Raw genomic sequence first — 18,999 nt, 5'->3', positions numbered from 1 at the left:
TTACAGTTATATGTACAGTAGTAATATTCCCAGATAGTAGTGGTATTCGGCCTCACCGCAGTAATGGCATGTATCTGAGCCCAGTGCTACAATAGATGCTGTTCAATCAGGACGTTAGATGGAGTGCAACAAATTGGGACAGAACATTTTTTTAAATGTAACTCCTTTTGTGACCCAGCGTTTTAAAATGCATTGTTTATGTTGTGAGGCACTTAAGGCCAAAGTATACTTGGCGTGTCCGCGTTGCTGATTGCTCCGCGCACAGTATATGTGATGCAAATTGCGTCATCAGCACAGCCACGTGGCTTGACCGTGCACCACCTAGATTTTCTTGACTCATGCACACGGTTCTGTTTTTGCATTTGAATGTGCATTTACAAATTTTAATATGACAACCTAAGATTTCATCCTCAAAGAAGTCGTTGACCATGTTTGCATACAGTTTTCCGATTCTATATTCTGGTTATGCCTTTATTCTGAAAGAGGTTTACATACTTCACAGCTATTGAAATATTCCTGTATGCATGTTATCAGCATATTTCCTTATTCCAGTTAAGCCTTTATTCTAAAAGAGGTTTACATACTCAACAGCTATTGGAATATTCCCATATATCCATATTCTGGTTAAGCCTTTATTCCGAAAGAGGTTTACAAACTCAACAGGTTTTGAAATATTTCCATATTCTGGTAAAGCCTTTATTCCAAAAGAGGCTTGCTTACTCAACTGCTATTGGAATATTCCCATATATTCATAATCTGCTTAAGCCTTTATTCTGAAAGAGGTTTACATACTCAACAGCTATTGGAATATTCCTTTATGCATGTAATCAGCATATTTACTTATTCTGGTTAAGCCTTTATTCCAAAAGAGGTTTATGTACTTAACAGCTATTGGAATATTCCCATATTTCCATATTCTGTTTAAGCCTTTATTCCAAAAGAGGTTTACGTACTCAACAGCTTTTGGAATATTCCTGTAAGCATGTAATTAGCACATTCCCCATATTTTTCTATGAATTTTTTTTAATGTTTTGTTAGAAATCTCATCCTTGCTCCATGTTTCATCCGTTTTAGTGTTCTTAACAGCCTGTTTCATGAAGCACCCAGAACTGCTTGGGCATGCGCCAATGTAAATAGATATTCTACATAAGGTGCTAACATACCCCAAAATTCAGATTAATACAGGCATATACACATTTTTCCTGACCAAACACTGGGTGGCGCCATTATGATTCTGATAGCCATTGGACTGTGTTCTGTTTCCGGTCTCCATAAGTAGGAATGTAAAAACGACCAAGTGAGTGATCCAGATGGAGAACAGCCACTATTTTAAGTGTTAGTTTGAGTAAAAGTGAGTTCAGGCTCAAGTTGTACAGTTGTTGGCTGTCATAACTCTAAGTAGTTAATTATATCAACATTACTTACCACGGGCAGTAGCTTCATGTGACCTACCCACTCCTTAAACTTTGAAGGGTGACACTGTCAAAAGATGGTTATTGTGACTCTGTAAAGTATCAGCACTATGGAGCCATGTTTTTTTATTTGGCAGTTTAAATACGCTAAACATCACGCTAAAAACATATGCTGATGCGAGTGAAAACACATAACTTCCATTATGAATCGTGGAACACTTCCATGTTCAGGAAAAAGGTGGATCCCACTGTCTTATTCAGATTTCTGCTAAACCGAATATTGTCTTAATCAGGGTTTGGCAATCGGGTTAACCAGATTACATGACCCATTCATTTACAATTAAAATATTTCCATTTTAGTCATTATTGATGGTTATTTCATGTGTGTTTCTTCCAGGTTTGTCTGCAGAGATGTTGAGCATCCAGATGTGTAAGGAGATGGTAAATGAACTGTGGCACACAATCCATAAAGCAACTAGCTTTTATAGCAAGGTGATTTTCCTCTACACTTCTGTCAGCGTTTTAACCTTTCTTTTAGACAATTTATAAGAAGACTACGCTGGTCTTGTCTACCTTGCATATATTAACCAGTTATAGCCATCTTTACATTGCACAGTGGCTATATATGGTCATTTACAGCTACAAATAAATAAAAGTGTGATGATTAGTCACTATGATGATGGTGTGCTATATTTATATTAGGAAATACTTGCTGCTTTTAGCATTAAGACACGTTTAATGGAAACTAACTCACTCCTCTCTGTAGCTGTGCTCAATCCCGGAGTTGTCTGAGCAGCAGGAGCAAATGAAGAGCATTTTGCAGGAGACGTTTGTGGGCGTACAGAGTGAATTAACCGTCCTCTGCCCTCAGACATGCCCCTACACACAGAGCTCCCGTCCTGTACCAGAGGACTCACCCGGCCGTCAGCTGAGGGACGACCGGACAGTGGCACTTCTAGAAAAATACTCGGAGATGCTCTTGCGGATGACGGAAAAAGGTGCACAGGTTGCACTTGAGTAACGGCTCCTTGGATCTTTGTTTGGTTTTGAACAGTCCTAATTGTCATAATTGAATTGACCTAAATGAGCCTTTTAAGGCATAGAAGCACTTTTAAACCTTGTCTTACATTTGGTTTTAAGTTTTTAAACCAAAATAAACATGCAAATGCATATTTGGATTAATGACATTTCTTGACATTTTTCTTAACTGGTCTGTCAGTTTTTAACATTGTCGCTTTCTCTTTTTATACGATAAGCGTTTTTAATTATTTTGTATGTTTGTACACTACAATTTTAATACCTAAATGTATTTGGTCACATACACTTTGACATTTGCTCTTTTCTTATAGATTTTTAAAACTGTATCGAGGCAAACTATTCAGGACATCCCCACCCCCAATGGTATTTCTTGTACAGTTTGGAAACAGTATTACTTTTGAAATATGAACCCATACAATAATGTGCAATGAGTTTTGTGTTCAAAATTCTTGAGCTTTTGTAATTTTACACCATTTCACATCACAGCCATGCAGACTGGCTATGATGTGTGGTGCATTATGTTGACTGTTCCTCAAAATAGCAATGATTAGAAATTTTCGCAAGTGTCAGGCTGTGACTCACAATTTGCTTGCCACTAGAGTGCTATTTATGCCTTAATGTGTCATGTTGATGTGGTCTTTTTTTTTTCCCCACTGAAAATGTATCATTTTTAGGAAGACTTTAAATGTGTTTTAATCAGCAATTTGCATTGTTTTTTAAATATTAAACATTAAAATATTGTTTTTTTGTTAATTGTTTTGAAATACAAAAGCAGGTTTACAACATTGATTTATGCACCCAGGGAAATTGCACATCTAGAGGAAAGGTAGCAGAGTCACTCTATGAAACTGGTGACATTTTCCATTTATAAAGGTTATATTTAACCCTCAGAGGCCCAAGAATTGCTATTTTCTTTATTTTTTCTTTTTTTTGGGGGGGGTGGATTTTCTCCCTTTTTCTCCCCAATTTGTCTGCCCAATTCCCAGCGTGCTCTAAGTCCCCGTGGTGGCGTTGTGACTCGCCTCAATCCGGGTGGTAGAGGACGAAACTCAGTTGCCTCCACGTCTGAGAGAGTAAATCCATGCATCTTATCACGTGGCTTGTTGAGTGGGTTACCACAGAGACCTAGCGTGTGTGGAGGCTTCACGCTATTCTCTGGCATCCACGCACAACTCACCACGCGCCCCACAGAGAGCGAGTATCACATTATAGCGACCACGAGGAGGTTACCCCAACATGACTCTACCCACCATAGCAACCAGGCCAATTGGTTGCTAAGGAAGCCTGACTGGAGTCACTCAACACGCTCTGAATTTTGTGGTGACGTTTGCAACACTTGACATTTAGGGTTGCAACATTCACCACATTTTTTAGACAGTAAGTGGAAGTTCTGCATTGATAACAATTCAACACACAACAGTATATGAACAATAATTTACTACAAGCAGTATAGTTAAATGCATGAACAGTTAAGAAATGTTTTGACTATTGATTTTGATCATATACTGTATTTGTATTCAAAAGTACCCATCACAATGTAATGTAGTGTAGTTTTTACCCATATTTTAAGGAATAGCTCACCCAAGAATGAAAATTATTTCATTTACTCACCCTCATGCTATCCCAAATGTGTCGTCTTTTGCTGAACACAAACCAAGATGTTTAGAAAAATATCTCAGATCTGTAGGTCAAGTGAATGGTGGCCAGAACTTTGAAGGTCCAAAAAGCACATAAATGCAGCATAAAAGGAACCCACACAACTCCAGTGGTTAAATCCATAACTTCAGAAGTGATGTGATATGATAGGTGTGGTTTTTTTTTATTTTATTTTTTTATTATTATTATTTTTACTATAAATCTCCACTTTCACTTTAATTCTCTTTTGTTTTTGGCTTATGGGTTAATTTTATGTTGGCTTTGTGTACTTTTTGGACCTTCAAAGTTCTGGTCACCATTCACTTGCATTGTATGGACCAACAGAGTTTAGATATTCTTCTAAAAAAAATTGTATGTGTTCTGCAGAAGAAAGAAAGTCATACATATGAGGGTGAGTAAATGATGAGAGTATTTTCATTTTTGGATTATCTATCCCTTTAATGAATACAATTTATTATTTAATTACTTTAAACAAACATTGCAATTCTGGGTCTCTTTTTTTAAACTATTTAAACTCTATTTAAACATTTAGACAATGTCTCTAAGTGCTAATAAATTGTATTTTGCAATCTTAATGATATTCTATCTAACGTATGATGGGAGAAATGTGACGAGGTGGAACATTTCAAGCTAAAATGCCCGATGCTTTCCCTGTCACAAAGGTTATGGCGTTGTACTACTAGCATTCAACAGTCCACAATATTAGTTTTCTAGATATAGTAGAACCAATTAAATACTTTTTTTCCTGTCCATTTTATGTAATAGGGTGGCTATGTTGTGCCTGACAGATCTTGTGAAGCAATAAAATGCTAAAAATTGAAACCTGCCAACTTTTGGAATCCTCTGGAAACTCAAATGTCACTTAGTCATCATTATGTAATTTAAAATGACAGTTCACTATTATTTTAAGGTATATAAGTGCTGTAACAAGGGGAATTAAAATTCACTGACAGATAAATTATACTGTTCTAATTAGCAACAATTTCCTGCGATGCTTCCAAAGGCTTACAAACTAAACCTCTCACACATAACTACGTGTAACATGTTATATGGACGCAGCGTCCTGCGCAAGACGCTAACAAAAACCGCCAAACGCGGCGGAACGGTCAAAGACTTCCGTCTAGCGCATGTTTACACAGAACAACTACTGAAAAACAGCACAGACGGACGCAAAAACACGTTCGGTGTGAACGACCCCACAGACTTGACAGCATTGGGTGGCAAGTGATACTAGAAAATAACATTTCCTAAAGCACACGAAATGTCCACCAGTAGGGGACGCTTGGCGGCTCAGATGGCTGAATCCTCCTAGCACCGCATCCAAATCCTTTTAGACGTTTTGTTTGTCTTTTGTATTTGTACATGAAAGGGATAGCAATCGAAATATATTACTTCAAATGGTTGTTACGTGGCATACAAATCGAAATATTCCCCACTTTATAGAAAGAAATCTCTAAAAAAAAAATTTTTTTTTTATTTTTTTATTAATAAGATCCACATCGAATAATCATAATCAACTATGATTGGTCTTTTCTGACTAGCGCTGAGAAAAGTAACAGCTACAACGTGAGAATGCGTTTACTTAAGCGGCGATCTGCACAATTATTCCAAAATTAATAATGCTAATAAGAAACTATAATAGGCAATTTAACCCTTGTGCGTCAATTTAAAAAAGTTACTCAGAAGTCCTTAGAGGACAAAAATGTCCGTGTCAAAAATCTGCCATACTAATATTATATTTTAATATTATTTTCCACTTTCAATGAGTTAATTTTTTAACCAACATCAGTCCTGATCATAACTACCAAATATTAATTAATTTTCAGGATTTTAACCCTTTAAATGCCAGTTTGTTTACATAATGCCACTGTTGTTTTTCACACACACACACACAAATGTCTCAATACACACATACAAAACACACTCTGACATCCATACCAACACACCCACACAATTTTAGCTGCATCATTTATAATAATAATTAATGATTTTATCACACATATACAGTGAAATTCTTTTTTCACATATCCCAGCTAAGCTGGGGTCAGAGATGATATGGTGCCCCTGGAGCAGATAGGGTCAAGGGCCTTGCTTGGGGGTCCAATGGTGGCATCTTGGTGGTGCTGGGGCTCAAACCCCCAACCTTCTGATCAGCAATCCAAAGCCTTAACTGCTGAGCCACCACTGCCCCTTGATAGTACTCTATAATACAGCAAACAGAAAATAGGAAAAAAGCATGTATTTGCTCCATAGGCTAAACATGAGAAAAATGGCGCAATCTGGTGGAAAATATAAACAATTTAAATTTTGAAGCCAGGGTTCTGGACTGAAAGCATAATATCATAGAATGAATGATTTTACGCTTTAATGGCACTGGGATCAAATATTGCAGTTTTAATGGGTTTCAATGGGGACATTTTTGTCCTGAAGGACCAGAGTGTATCTATTTTGTGTACACAGTGTACTATAGATGTATTAAAAGAACTGAGGTTGAAATATCAAAATTCCCCAAACAATACACACCTTTGGCCAAATTTATGCCATTGGCATTAACACAGCCAAATTGATCAAAAAAAAAAAAAAATGTCCCGAAGGTCGCACAAGGGTTAAATGAAACATTAGTAATTAAAAAGAGAAGTTGTATTATTTAGGAACCAGTCAGAGACAACATCCGGGCCGAGCCAGTCCACGCCCATTTTAAGTAACGCTGTTCATGCTATTGGCCATTCCACTTATTTAATTTCTGTGTTTGACACGCGATAACAGATTTTTCATGATTACTCATCATCAGCGGCATCAGCAGGCGTGTCTTTCCATGTGTTTACAGCCACTGTAGTGACGCGTCGCGTCTCAGCACGCACAGCTGCGCGACAACTCACTTTCTGCCGGTTTCCTGAGCACTTCATGAGAATGGAAAACAAACGTAACACTTCCAGTTGACGGCTGGACATCTATGAAATATGTCTAAAAAAGTGGATTATTGTTATTGCGTTATTACTTTATATGATCATGGCCGCGTCGGAGTGCGCAAGAAACTCTGAAGTGAAACAGAGCGAAACATGGAAGCGTCACATTATCAGACAGCTGAAATCTCGCAACATGTCACAGACGAGTGTCTTCCAGGATATTATAGAGTCATGTAAGTTTTATTAATGCTGTTACTGTCATTTCATTATAGGTCATGCATTGCTCAAGAGATATAAGGAAGAGACTGAATAGAAGTTTATTGGAAGTATTGGCATTCTTCCATTATGGTTGCATTTTTAAATACAAAACATTTAGAAATACAACATATCACCATATTAGATTGTATTACAATGAAGTGTTTTCACTCTTTTTATAATCTATTTTAGAAATATAAACATTCAAATATATTAAGATTTTTTTTATATCTTTGAGAATGTATTATAATATATTCTAAATGCAAAAGATTTAAAATACAAAGTAAAACATGCTTAAATGTCTTAAGTTCCATGTGTATGCACTAATTTAGCTTATGGTCGCAGAACATAAGAATATGCAATTAATCAGGAATATCTAATTTGCATAACCTGAGAAATATTCTAATCTTGAGTATGTGTCCAGTTAAACAGTTCAGAGTTGTGCATTAGAAACTGCTCACACTATCTTTAAATCTTGACACTTGGGTGCATATGGAAAACCTCAGTTACAAACACACTTTGGGTGCATGTATGCAAACATTAGCTGGCTTTTTTTTTTTTTTTTAAATCAATTTTTTACGTTTCACTTATTGTTCTTCCTAGATCACAGTCTGCTTGAGAAGTCTAAGCAAAGAGCCCTCATTACCAAAGGTATTCTGGGATCAGGAACAAGGTAACCTTTACACTGAGTCACGGTATATTTGAGTGTTAAAAACAATCAACTTTGTTATAAATTGTAATAAATGATGAATTACTGCACAACTGTCTTGTAAAGGTTAATCATTTTACACTATATGACAATGACAAAACTGAGAGAAGCACAGTTTTTCTGAGACACCAGAATTCTCAAATGTCTCATTTCTGTTACTGGGTAAATGACGTGACGCTCATTTATTTTTATTTTTTTCTAGATTTATTAAATTTTCCAAAATTACATAAAAAAAAATTACTTGAAAACAATAATTCTATGATGAACATGTTTTCAATTTCTGTGTTCAGTTATTTTGATATTTTTTCTGGAGCTTCAAGTAAAAAAATGTAATGTGGTGTAATTGTAAAAGAAAAAAAAGAAAAGAAAAAAATGTCAAGGTCTCATTAAAAGACATTTTTGTAGTCATTAACAATTTTTGTTGTTGTTGTTGAAAATGCTATAATTGTTTTTCTTTCTTTTTTGCTATTTAAATATTTTATTATTGTACTGAAAAGCCAAGTCAAATAACATGCTTATACATACAATAAGTAGAACATAACATTTAATTCATCATAGCTCTTCCATTTATTTGATCAAACAAACCAAAATTATACACACACACACACACACACACACACACACACACTGGCAGCCAAAAGTTTGGAATAATTGGTACTTTTATTCACCAAAGTGGTATTCAACTGATCACAATGTATAGTCAGGACATTAATAACATGAAAAATTACTATTACAATTTGAAAGAAATGTTCAGAACTTTTTAAACTACTTCACAGTGTTCTCATCAAAATATCCTTCACGTACAGCATTGACAGCTTTGCTGATCCTTGGCATTCTAGCTGTCAGTTTGTCCTGATTCTCAGGTGACATTTCACCCCACACTTCCTGTAGCACTTACCATAGATGTGGCTGTTTTGTCGGGCACTTCTCACGCACCTTACAGTCTAGCTGATCCCACAAAATCTCAATGGGGTTAAGATCCATAACACTCTTTTCCAATTATCTGTTGTCCAATGTCTCTGTTTCTTTGTCCACTCTAACCTTTTATTTTTGTTTCTCTGTTTCAAAAGTGTCTTTTTCTTTGCAATTCTTCCCATAAGGCCTGCACCCCTGAGTCTTCTCTTTACTGTTGTACATGAAACTGGTGTTGAGCGGGTAGAATTCAATGAAGCTGTCAGCTGAGGACATGTGAGGCATCTATTTCTCAAACTAGAGACTCTGATGTACTTATCCTCTTGTTTAGTTGTACATCTGGCCTTCCACATCTCTTTCTGTCCTTGTTAGAGCCAGTTGTCCTTTGTCTTTGAAGACTGTAGTGTACACCTTTGTATGAAATCTTCAGTTTTTTGGCAATTTCAAGCATTGTATAGCCTTCATTCCTCAAAACAATGATTGACAGTTGATTGTTTCTTTTTTTTTGCCACTTTTGACCTAATATTGACCTTAAGACATGCCAGTCTATTGCATACTGTGACAACTCAAAAACAAACACAAAGACAATGTTAAGCTTCATTTAACGAACCAAATAGCTTTCAACTGTGTTTGATATAATGGAAAGTGATTTTTCTAGTACTAAATTAGCAATTTAGCATGATTACTCAAGGATAAGGTGTTGGAGTGATGGCTGCTGGAAATGGGGCCTGATTTGATCAAAAATAACTTTTTTCAAATAGTGATGGTGCTGTTTTTTTACATCAGTAATGTCCTGACTATACTTGTGATCAGTTGAATGCCACTTTGGTGAAATCTGTACATTATTCCAACCTTTTGGCCGCCAGTGTGTGTGTGTGTGTGTGTATATATATATATATATATATATATATATATATATATATATATATATATATATATATATATATATATTTATACAGGTGTGCTTAAAAGTTTGCATACCCTTGGAGAATTGGTAATATATGTACCATTTTTAAAGAAAACATGAGTGAGCAGGCAAAACACATTTCTTTTATTTCTTATGGGATTCATATTCAACTGTAGGTTATAACAGAATGGCACAATCATAAAACAAAATGGCAACAAAGAAAAAAATTAAATGACCCCTGTTCAAAAGTCTGCATACCCTTAGTTCTTTATACTGTGTATTGCCCCCTTTAGCATCAATGACAGTGTGCAGTCTTTTGTAATAGTTGTCTATGAGGCCCCAAATTCTTGCAGGTGGTATAGCTGCCCATTTGTCTTGGATGTCAAAATGCCTCCAGGTCATGCAAAGTCTTTGGTCGTCTTGCATGAACCGCATATTTGAGATCTCCCCAGAGTGGCTCGATGATATTAAGGTCAGAAGATTGTGATGGCCACTCCAGAACCTTCACCTTTTTCTGCTGTAACCACTGGAGGGTCAACTTGGCCTTGTGCTTAGGGTCATTGTCGTGCTGGAATGTCCAAGAGCGTCCCATGCGCAGCTTTCTTACAGAAGAATGCAAATTGTCTGCCAGTATTTTCTGATAACATGCTGTATTCATTTTGCCATACATTTTCACAAGATTCCCGTGCCTTTAGAGCCCCCCCCCCCCATCAGTGAGCCACCACTATGCTTCACAGTGGGGATGGTATTCTTTTCACTATAGGCCTTGTTGACTCCTCTCCAAACATAGCACTTATGGTTGTGACAATAAAGCTCTATTTTTGTCTCGTCACTCCAAATTACACTGTGCCAGAAGCTGTGAGGCGTGTCAAGGTGTTGTCGGGCATATTGTAACCAGGCTTTTTTGTGGCATTGGCGCAGTAAAGGCTTCTTTCTGGCAACTCGACAATTCAGCTCATTTTTGTTCAAGTATCGTCATATTGTGCTCCTTGAAACAACCACACCGTCTTTTTCCAGAGCAGCCTGTGTTTATCCTGAGGTTACCTGTGGGTTTTTCTTTGTATCCCGAACAATTCTTCTGGCAGTTGTGGCTGAAATCTTTCTTGGTCTACCTGACCTTGGCTTGGTATCAAGAGATCCCCGAATTTTCCACTTCTTAATAAGTGATTGAACAGTACTGAATGGCATTTTTGGATATCTTTTTATATCCTTAGCTTTCCATCTTTATAAAGTTCCATTACCTTGTTACACAGGTCTTTTGAAAGTCTTTTCTGCTCCCCATGGCTCAGTATCTAGCCTGCTCAGTGAATCCTTGTGAGAGCTAACAAACTCATTGACTATTTATACACAGACACTAATTGCAATTTAAAAAGCCACAGGTGTGGGAAATTAACCTTTAATTGCCATTTAAACCTGTGTGTGTCACCTTGTGTGTCTGTAACAAGGCCAAACGTTCAAGGGTATGTAAACTTTTGATCAGGGCCATTTGGGTGATTTCTGTTATCATTATGATTTAAAAAGAAGCCAAACATCTATGTGATAATAAATGGCTTCATATGATCACTATCCTTAAATAAAAGTTGAATTGCATGATCAGTCATATTTTCAAAATCAATGCCAAAATTTCTGCCAGAGTATGCAAACTTTTGAGCACAACTGTGTATATATATATATATATGTATATGTAAACCACACACATACATAAGATAACATAAAGATCTTTAAAAGAAAAAAAAAAAAAAAAAGCCACATTATTTATATAAAAAAGAGAAAGCAAATCAGTGAAAGTAATATATTCAGCAATATATGTTTTTCAAATATTTTTGAAATCAACATGGACACAAAAATGTAATTTCTCCAAACTTGACCAAGTTTTAAAATGGATTTTAAAAAGATTTATCAATCTTTATCACCTTGGACAACCTTATTTGTTAGTGACACAACTAACAAAAATGACCAAAAACTATATAATATAATATAATAGTTTTTGGACATGGTACCATGGTAGTACAGTAAGTACCTTGATGTAGTATATAAATACCATAAAGTTAATCATTTTGTACCATGGTGTATGGAAGGGATAATGTACAGTTATCCAGTCATTATTGCAAAATAAACCCTGACTAGGACTCTGATGAGAATCGTTATTATTACATGGCTACTTGCCAAATAAAATACATTTCCAGTTCAACGTTTCTGCCCCATTGCGAAAAATTCAAATATGCCCACCTTCATTTGACCAGCAGTTGACCCTAAAGAAATTTGTCATGGCTGTCTTGTGCTTGGTCTCAGCAATGGTGGGTGAGTTAGTGTAGATAGCCTCTGCCAACAAGATGGGCTATTTTCACTTAGTGTAAATAGACACTCCGATAAATAAATGCACGTGAAATGTGAAATATTTAAATGTATTTAACAATGTGAGAGGAAAGAGTGAGAGACTAGCACAGCGTAGGAGAACTGGTGGCCAGGGAGAACGGTCTAAAATACAGTTTAGCGGTCATTGTACACAAATATTTGACTGCAAAATGCTGCGATTGACCAATCACGATCAAGTATTCCAGAGAGCTGTGTAATAAATCAAAGAATTATGGTATTGCCATCTGATTACAGTACCAGTGATACCATTACTGTTAGCATAGAGTACTCATACAGTACTCAGTACTATTTTACCTTTCCATTTACCATCATCTTGATCTCAAAATGCTCTAAGAATTCTTATTTTGTCTCCTGCAGGTCTTCAGGGGTGCCCCCCACTGAGGATTCTTTGACCTCTCTGAAGACAACAACTGGCGAGGTAGATGAGGGCATACACAACCAGTCAAATGTTTGGACACACCTATTTTCCACATGTTCCACTAATAGTAAAGTCATCAATACTTGAAACAACACAAATGGAAGTATGGGAATTATGTAGAGACCACAAAAATGTAAAAGAAATCAAAACTATTTAACTAATATATTTGATCTTCTTAAGTAGCCACCCTTTGCCTAGATTACAAATCTGAACTCTCTGGGCATTCTCTCAACCAACTGCATAAGGTCCTGGTATGCTTTTTAAACAGTATTGAAGTAGTTCCTATGTATACTATACACTTTTTGACTGCTTTTCCTTCACTATCCGTGCCAATTACAATTTTCTTAATTACATTTTTAGACATTCATATCATGTCACAATTCACACTTGTCTACAAAATTCATTTGGTAAGCATTTAAGCATAAGATTTTAGTTCAAAAAGGTTTTTAGCATAAGGACAGCATAGTCTCATGACAACTCGTAATAATTTGTATGCAAGATATCGTACAGCTTGGCTCGTACAAGAAGGTACAACTTGTATTCCCGTAGAGACCAACCAGTCAACAAACAGATGCAATACAGGCATAACATCGTTCGTTGGTTTGTTTTTTGTCTCTAAGGGAGTAAAAGTCGTATGTTTTTGTACAAGCTATCTCGTACCAGCCTAATTATTGCATTAAGAGTTAAACTTAAGAAAAATCACAAGAATACTTGTTCAAAACCACAATGCTTCTCTTTCTTCTATGATACACAACAGTGATTTTCCTATTAAAATCTTGGTTAGGTTTATGGGTTAGACTTAATCCTCCTGAGACCTGAGCATGACGTCTGTGTGCATTTTCCATTTCCCTTTTTGATTTGTAATTAGCAGCACCTAATAAACATGCAAAAAAAACAGCGGGACGAAATTGTGAAATTTTAATAATACCAAGTTATATTGAAAGTCCGTTTTTTTTTTTTTTTTTTTTTTAAATCAAATTGTTTATGTTTCCTTATGAGTGTTGGTTATTCATGTTTTTGAGATGTTACAGACATTACATCAGAAATTTGCATAATTAAGTCAGATTCAAAGTAATGTCCAGCATCATCCAGTCACTGACAACCATGTTAAAATAAAATGATACATTATAAATTCTGAATCTATGTACTGATTACCATTGTCTCATGCCTGCCAAGCAAGTTGAGTGATCCAAACTGCATCTGCAGCCTGAAACTAAATTTTTGGGCTTTTAGGAGTGAATGCACTTAGCTGCATAGAGAGCTATAGGATGCTCCCTTGATCCCTTGCTCCCTTATTAGTGAATGACTTAACCTCCAGTGTGCTGTCTGTCTGCACTGGTCTCAGAACGTTCGAAATGCACCTTATTTTCATCCTAACTCCATATAAAGCCTCTGAAAGCAACATTTTTCAGCTTATGGATGAACACATTGATTCTCAATGTGATGATGCACAGTTTAAAAAAAATTTAATTTTAGAAATGGCATATCGGATGAAACTAGAGACTCTTATCTTTTGACTCAAACAGGTTTCAATGTAAAAATGTAATTAGGTTTCTTACCTGATGTAGTTTTGTTGGCGTTTCTCCCAAAGACAAGCTTCGGTGTGATTGGCGCCTTGTTGTATTGTCACACGATAACCCTTTACTGACAGCACAGAGCGTCCTGAACTGAGATCAGTTGGCTTAAATTAATTTAAATTATGCATTGCATATAGCGAAGCCAAAATACAGTGTCCACGCATGTGTACGCGGGGTCACACAAGGTTAAAGTTAGTTTTAGGTTTGGATTAGGGGTTAGGAAATATCGTAATAATATTATTTGTTGGTTCGTTTATTGTTCTCTATGGGAGGGAACGTCCTACATTTTTGTACGAACTCGTATGATTTCTCACAATTTCGCAATTTCTCGTACTATTGTTATGACTTGTCATGAGACGGGGTTGGATAAGAAGCATAAATTCAGTCAAGTGTTTCCAGACTTTGGACTGATAGTGTATGTGGGAAAAACCTGTACAGAATCAAACCATCCCATAAAAAAATCAGACAAGCACTTCAGTTTGATCATTGGATTACAAATGCATGTTTATGAAATAGACTGAATTTTATGACTCAAGTTGTGACCTGCTTAACTAAATGTGTTTACAAGCTGCCTGTTGTTTCCTGCAGATAAACTCCAACCAGCAATCCCACTGTAGTGGCAAAGTGCCACCTGAACTTCTGTCCTCCAACCATAAAAAAAATGCTCTGATTTTATTCAAAAGAATATATTTATTCTATAGTGAATGTAAAATGCAGTTAGGACACATATTGGGGAAATAAATGGACTGCTTTGTACTGGATATTATCATGGTAGCATCAGGCATAACCAGTTCTAACACTCCCTAGTCTTGCATTGAAGCTGTCTCAGGATCATTTGGAAAGCTTTAGTAAAAGCATGTGAAAAAACCTGCTGCATATTTGTAGTCTATCAACACACAAGCCCTCTTCCCCCATTTACTAGCAAACCTAATAACTAATAAGCACTGAATAAATCCTGTAGGTAAAGTATAAGTTAATAGTTTAAACAAGTGGCAACATTTCATTTATAGCACTTTTCCTTTTCTGTTTTGTCTGTCTGATTTTGTTCTTGCAGCTTGCATATCAAGTGGTGGAACTGCAGCAGAGAATCCAGTTAAAGGAAGCTGCACTTGATGAACAACATACCAAGTAAACCTCCTTATTTTCGTATAGCACAAAAACACTGTCAACATACAGTGTAACCGGCAGTGTAAACTCAAAATCAATCCCCCCACCCAGTGAAATGACAATTTTGTCATCATTTACTCACCCTCATATTATTCACTAGAGAATTTTTAGTAAATATCACCTTTAAATTTGGTCTGTTTCAATCCTTGAACCAATTCAAGGGGCTGTTATAAGTGTAGGCTGTACTGAGAGTTTGCACTGCAAATAATATTAGTCATATAATAAATATCAGTCATTTGATTTTACCTGTGGACCTCAGACGCTGATATTCTGAACAACAACATTTTTGCTTGTGTGATGCTTTAACAGCATTAAATATGCACAGATGAGCCAAAACATTATGACCACGTGCAGGTGGAGTGAATATCGTTAATCATCTCCTAACAAGGCAACATGTCAAGGTCTGGGTAGATTAGATGGTTAGCGAACCGTCAGTTCTTGTAGTCAACATGTTGAATGCAGGAGAAATGGGCAGGAGTAAAGACCTGAGTGACTTTGACAAGGGCCAAATTGTTATAGCCAGACGACTGGGTCAGAGATCTCTGAAATGGGAAGGCTTGTGGGGTGCTTACTGACAGTGGTCCGTGGAGTGACAAACCACAAACTGGCGACAGGGTGTTGGGCGCCCAAGTTTCATCGATGCGCGAGGGCAATGGAGGCTATCCCATCTGGTCTGAACTGACAGAAGATCTACTGTGACACAAGTCACAGCAAATTTTAATGATGGTTATGGGAGGAATGTGTCACAACACACAGTGCATCCCACCCTGCTGCGTATGGGGCTGCGTGGCTGCAGACCGTTCAGAGTGCCCATGATGACCCCTGTCCACTGTTGAAAGCGCCTACAATGGGTACGCGAGTGTCGGAACTGGACCTTAGAGCAGTGGAAGTTCACCTGATCCAATGAGTCCCATTTTTCTTTTACATCACGTGGACGGCCGTGTACGTGTGCGCCGTTTACCTGGGGAAGTGATGGCACCAGGATGCCCTGCGGGAAGACAACAATACGATGGAGGGAGTGTGATGCTCTGGGCTATGTTCTGCTGGAAAACCCTGGGTCCGGCCATTCATGTGGATGTCAATTTGACACGTGCCATCTACCTTAACATCTTTGCAGACCAGGTACACCCCTTCATGGCAATGGTATTCCCAGATGGCAGTGGCCTCTTTCAGCAGGATAATGCACACTGCCACACTGCACACATTGTTTGGGAATGGTTTGAGGAACATGATGAAGAGTTCAAGGTGTTGTCCTGGCCTCCAAATTCACCAGATCTCAATCCGATTGAGCATATGTGGAATGTGCTGGACCAACAAGTCCGATCCACGACGGCTCCACCTCGCAACTTACAGAACTTGAAGGATCTGCTGCTAATGTGTTGGTGCCAGATACCACAGTACACCTGCAGGGGTCTTGTAAAGTCCATGCCTCGGCAGGTCAGCGCTGTTTTGGCGGCATGTGGAGGACCAACAGCATATTAGGCAGGTGGTCGTAATGTTTTGGCTCATCAGTGTATCATTTTCGGGTCTTAGTATATGTTTAGGACTATAACAACCCGGACTTGACAAAACATAGATTTAAAAAATTATGGAGTTCAGGTTCTGTTTATTAATTCGCAAAGTTGGGGAATGTTACTTATAAAGTAACACATTACATTGTTTTGATACTGATTACAAAAGTAATTAAATTCATCATTATTTGTATAGAAAGTAGCGTGTTCATTACTTTCTACAATAAAAAATGCTGTTTTCTCAGAATTTTGGCTAAGAGCGCAAACCCCCCCCCCCCAAAAAAAAAACCCACATATATCCTGACTGTCAATTTTCTGAACATCCAAAATGTTGGAAAAGTGGATGTTATTGTAGGTCTGGCTCATTGATAATGTTTTTTTATTTTTATTAGGCTGTATGAGGTTCAGAAGTGCCTAAGTGTTGTGGCATCAGAGCACAGTGTTCTTCAGGAACGCGTGGCGGAGGTGCAGGAAGGGAACCGGCTGCTGAAACAGAAATATGACACGCTGCTGGAGGAGCACCAGCGCATGGAAAAGACATACCGGCAGGAGAAACTCCACAGCTCCGAGATCTTGGAGCGCATGATCCTACCCAAACAACAGGCTGCTGTCCGCATGAACCATCGGAATGAGAGGAGAGTGAGGTCAGAGTGCTGATGGGATACATATTGAAGGCTTACACACAAGGGCTATGTTCAGAATAGCATACTAGCATACTACTTTACTATTTCTGCAGCACATAGTATGTACAGTTGTGCTCATAAGTTAACAAAAGAAGGGATCATAAAAATTTTATTTTTTTATTTAATGCTGCCTTGAAGAAGCTAAATTGTAGATAATTAAGTATATTCTACAAGACAAAAAATAAAATAAGAAATGAAATTACACAAATTAACCTAATAAATATATATATATATATATATATATATATATATATATATATATATATATATATATACAGGTGCATCTCAATAAATTAGAATGTCGTGGAAAAGTTCATTTATTTCAGTAATTCAACTCAAACTGTGAAACTTGTGTATTAAATAAATTCAGTGCACACAGACTGAAGTAGTTTAAGTCTTTGGTTCTTTTAATTGTGATGATTTTGGCTCACATTTAACAAAAACCCACCAATTCACTATCTCAAAAAATTAGAATACATCATAAGACCAATAAAAAAAACATTTTTAGTGAATTGTTGGCCTTCTGGAAAGTATGTTCATTTACTGTATATGTACTCAATACTTGGTAGGGGCTCCTTTTGCTTTAATTACTGCCTCAATTCGGCGTGGCATGGAGGTGATCAGTTTGTGGCACTGCCGAGGTGGTATGGAAGCCCAGGTTTCTTTGACAGTGGCCTTCAGCTCATCTGCATTTTTTGGTCTCTTGTTTCTCATTTTCCTCTTGACAATACCCCATAGATTCTCTATGGGGTTCAGGTCTGGTGAGTTTGCTGGCCAGTCAAGCACACCAACACCATGGTCATTTAACCAACTTTTGGTGCTTTTGGCAGTGTGGGCAGGTGCCAAATCCTGCTGGAAAATGAAATCAGCATCTTTAAAAAGCTGGTCAGCAGAAGGAAGCATGAAGTGCTCCAAAATTTCTTGGTAAAGGGTGCAGTGACTTTGGTTTTCAAAAAACACAATGGACCAACACCAGCAGATGACACTGCACCCCAAATCATCACAGACTGTGGAAACCTAACACTGGACTTCAAGCAACTTGGGCTATGAGCTTCTCCACCCTTCCTCCAGACTCTAGGACCTTGGTTTCCAAATGAAATACAAAACTTGCTCTCATCTGAAAAGAGGACTTTGGACCACTGGGCAACAGTCCAGTTCTTCTTCTCCTTAGCCCAGGTAAGACGCCAGGAGTGGCATAACAAGAGGAATACGACAACTGTAGCCAAATTCCTTGACATGTCTGTGTGTGGTGGCTCTTGATGCCTTGACCCCAGCCTCAGTCCATTCCTTGTGAAGTTCACCCAAATTCTTGAATCGATTTTGCTTGACAATCCTCATAAGGCTGCGGTTCTCTCGGTTGGTTGTGCATCTTTTTCTTCAACACTTTTTCCTTCCACTCAACTTTCTGTTAACATGCTTGGATACAGCACTCTGTGAACAGCCAGCTTCTTTGGCAATGAATGTTTGTGGCT

At 37.4% G+C, this 18,999-nt stretch overlaps 2 protein-coding genes across 4 annotated transcripts in view; both read left to right on the top strand.

Annotated features, from left to right (window-relative positions):
- Positions 1 to 3,190, top strand: part of LOC127421986 (mitogen-activated protein kinase-binding protein 1-like) — a 48,025-nt gene extending 44,835 nt beyond the window's left edge. For both annotated transcript variants that reach the window (XM_051665276.1, XM_051665275.1), the window contains exons 30-31: positions 1,810 to 1,904; positions 2,179 to 3,190. In XM_051665276.1, the coding sequence (XP_051521236.1) occupies positions 1,810 to 1,904; positions 2,179 to 2,433 (350 nt within the window). In that variant the 3' untranslated portion in view covers positions 2,434 to 3,190. The remainder of the gene's footprint in view (positions 1 to 1,809; positions 1,905 to 2,178) is intronic.
- A 3,706-nt stretch (positions 3,191 to 6,896) lies between these two features.
- LOC127421995 (protein Atg16l2-like) overlaps positions 6,897 to 18,999 on the top strand; it is a 79,614-nt gene continuing 67,511 nt past the window's right edge. The window contains exons 1-5 of one of the 2 annotated variants that reach the window (XR_007894126.1): positions 6,897 to 7,245; positions 7,871 to 7,940; positions 12,529 to 12,589; positions 15,221 to 15,294; positions 17,237 to 17,488. Coding sequence is in view for 1 of the 2 variants with exons in the window: in XM_051665290.1 (XP_051521250.1) it covers positions 7,110 to 7,245; positions 7,871 to 7,940; positions 12,529 to 12,589; positions 15,221 to 15,294; positions 17,237 to 17,488 (593 nt within the window). In the remaining variant the exon portion in view is untranslated. The remainder of the gene's footprint in view (positions 7,246 to 7,870; positions 7,941 to 12,528; positions 12,590 to 15,220; positions 15,295 to 17,236; positions 17,489 to 18,999) is intronic. The other variant, XM_051665290.1, reaches the window with a different exon arrangement.

The sequence above is a fragment of the Myxocyprinus asiaticus genome, chromosome 31 (assembly GCF_019703515.2).
Source record: "Myxocyprinus asiaticus isolate MX2 ecotype Aquarium Trade chromosome 31, UBuf_Myxa_2, whole genome shotgun sequence".
NCBI lineage: Eukaryota > Metazoa > Chordata > Actinopteri > Cypriniformes > Catostomidae > Myxocyprinus > Myxocyprinus asiaticus.
Note: the sequence above shows the minus strand (reverse complement) of the source record. Positions and strands in the feature narration are given on the sequence as shown.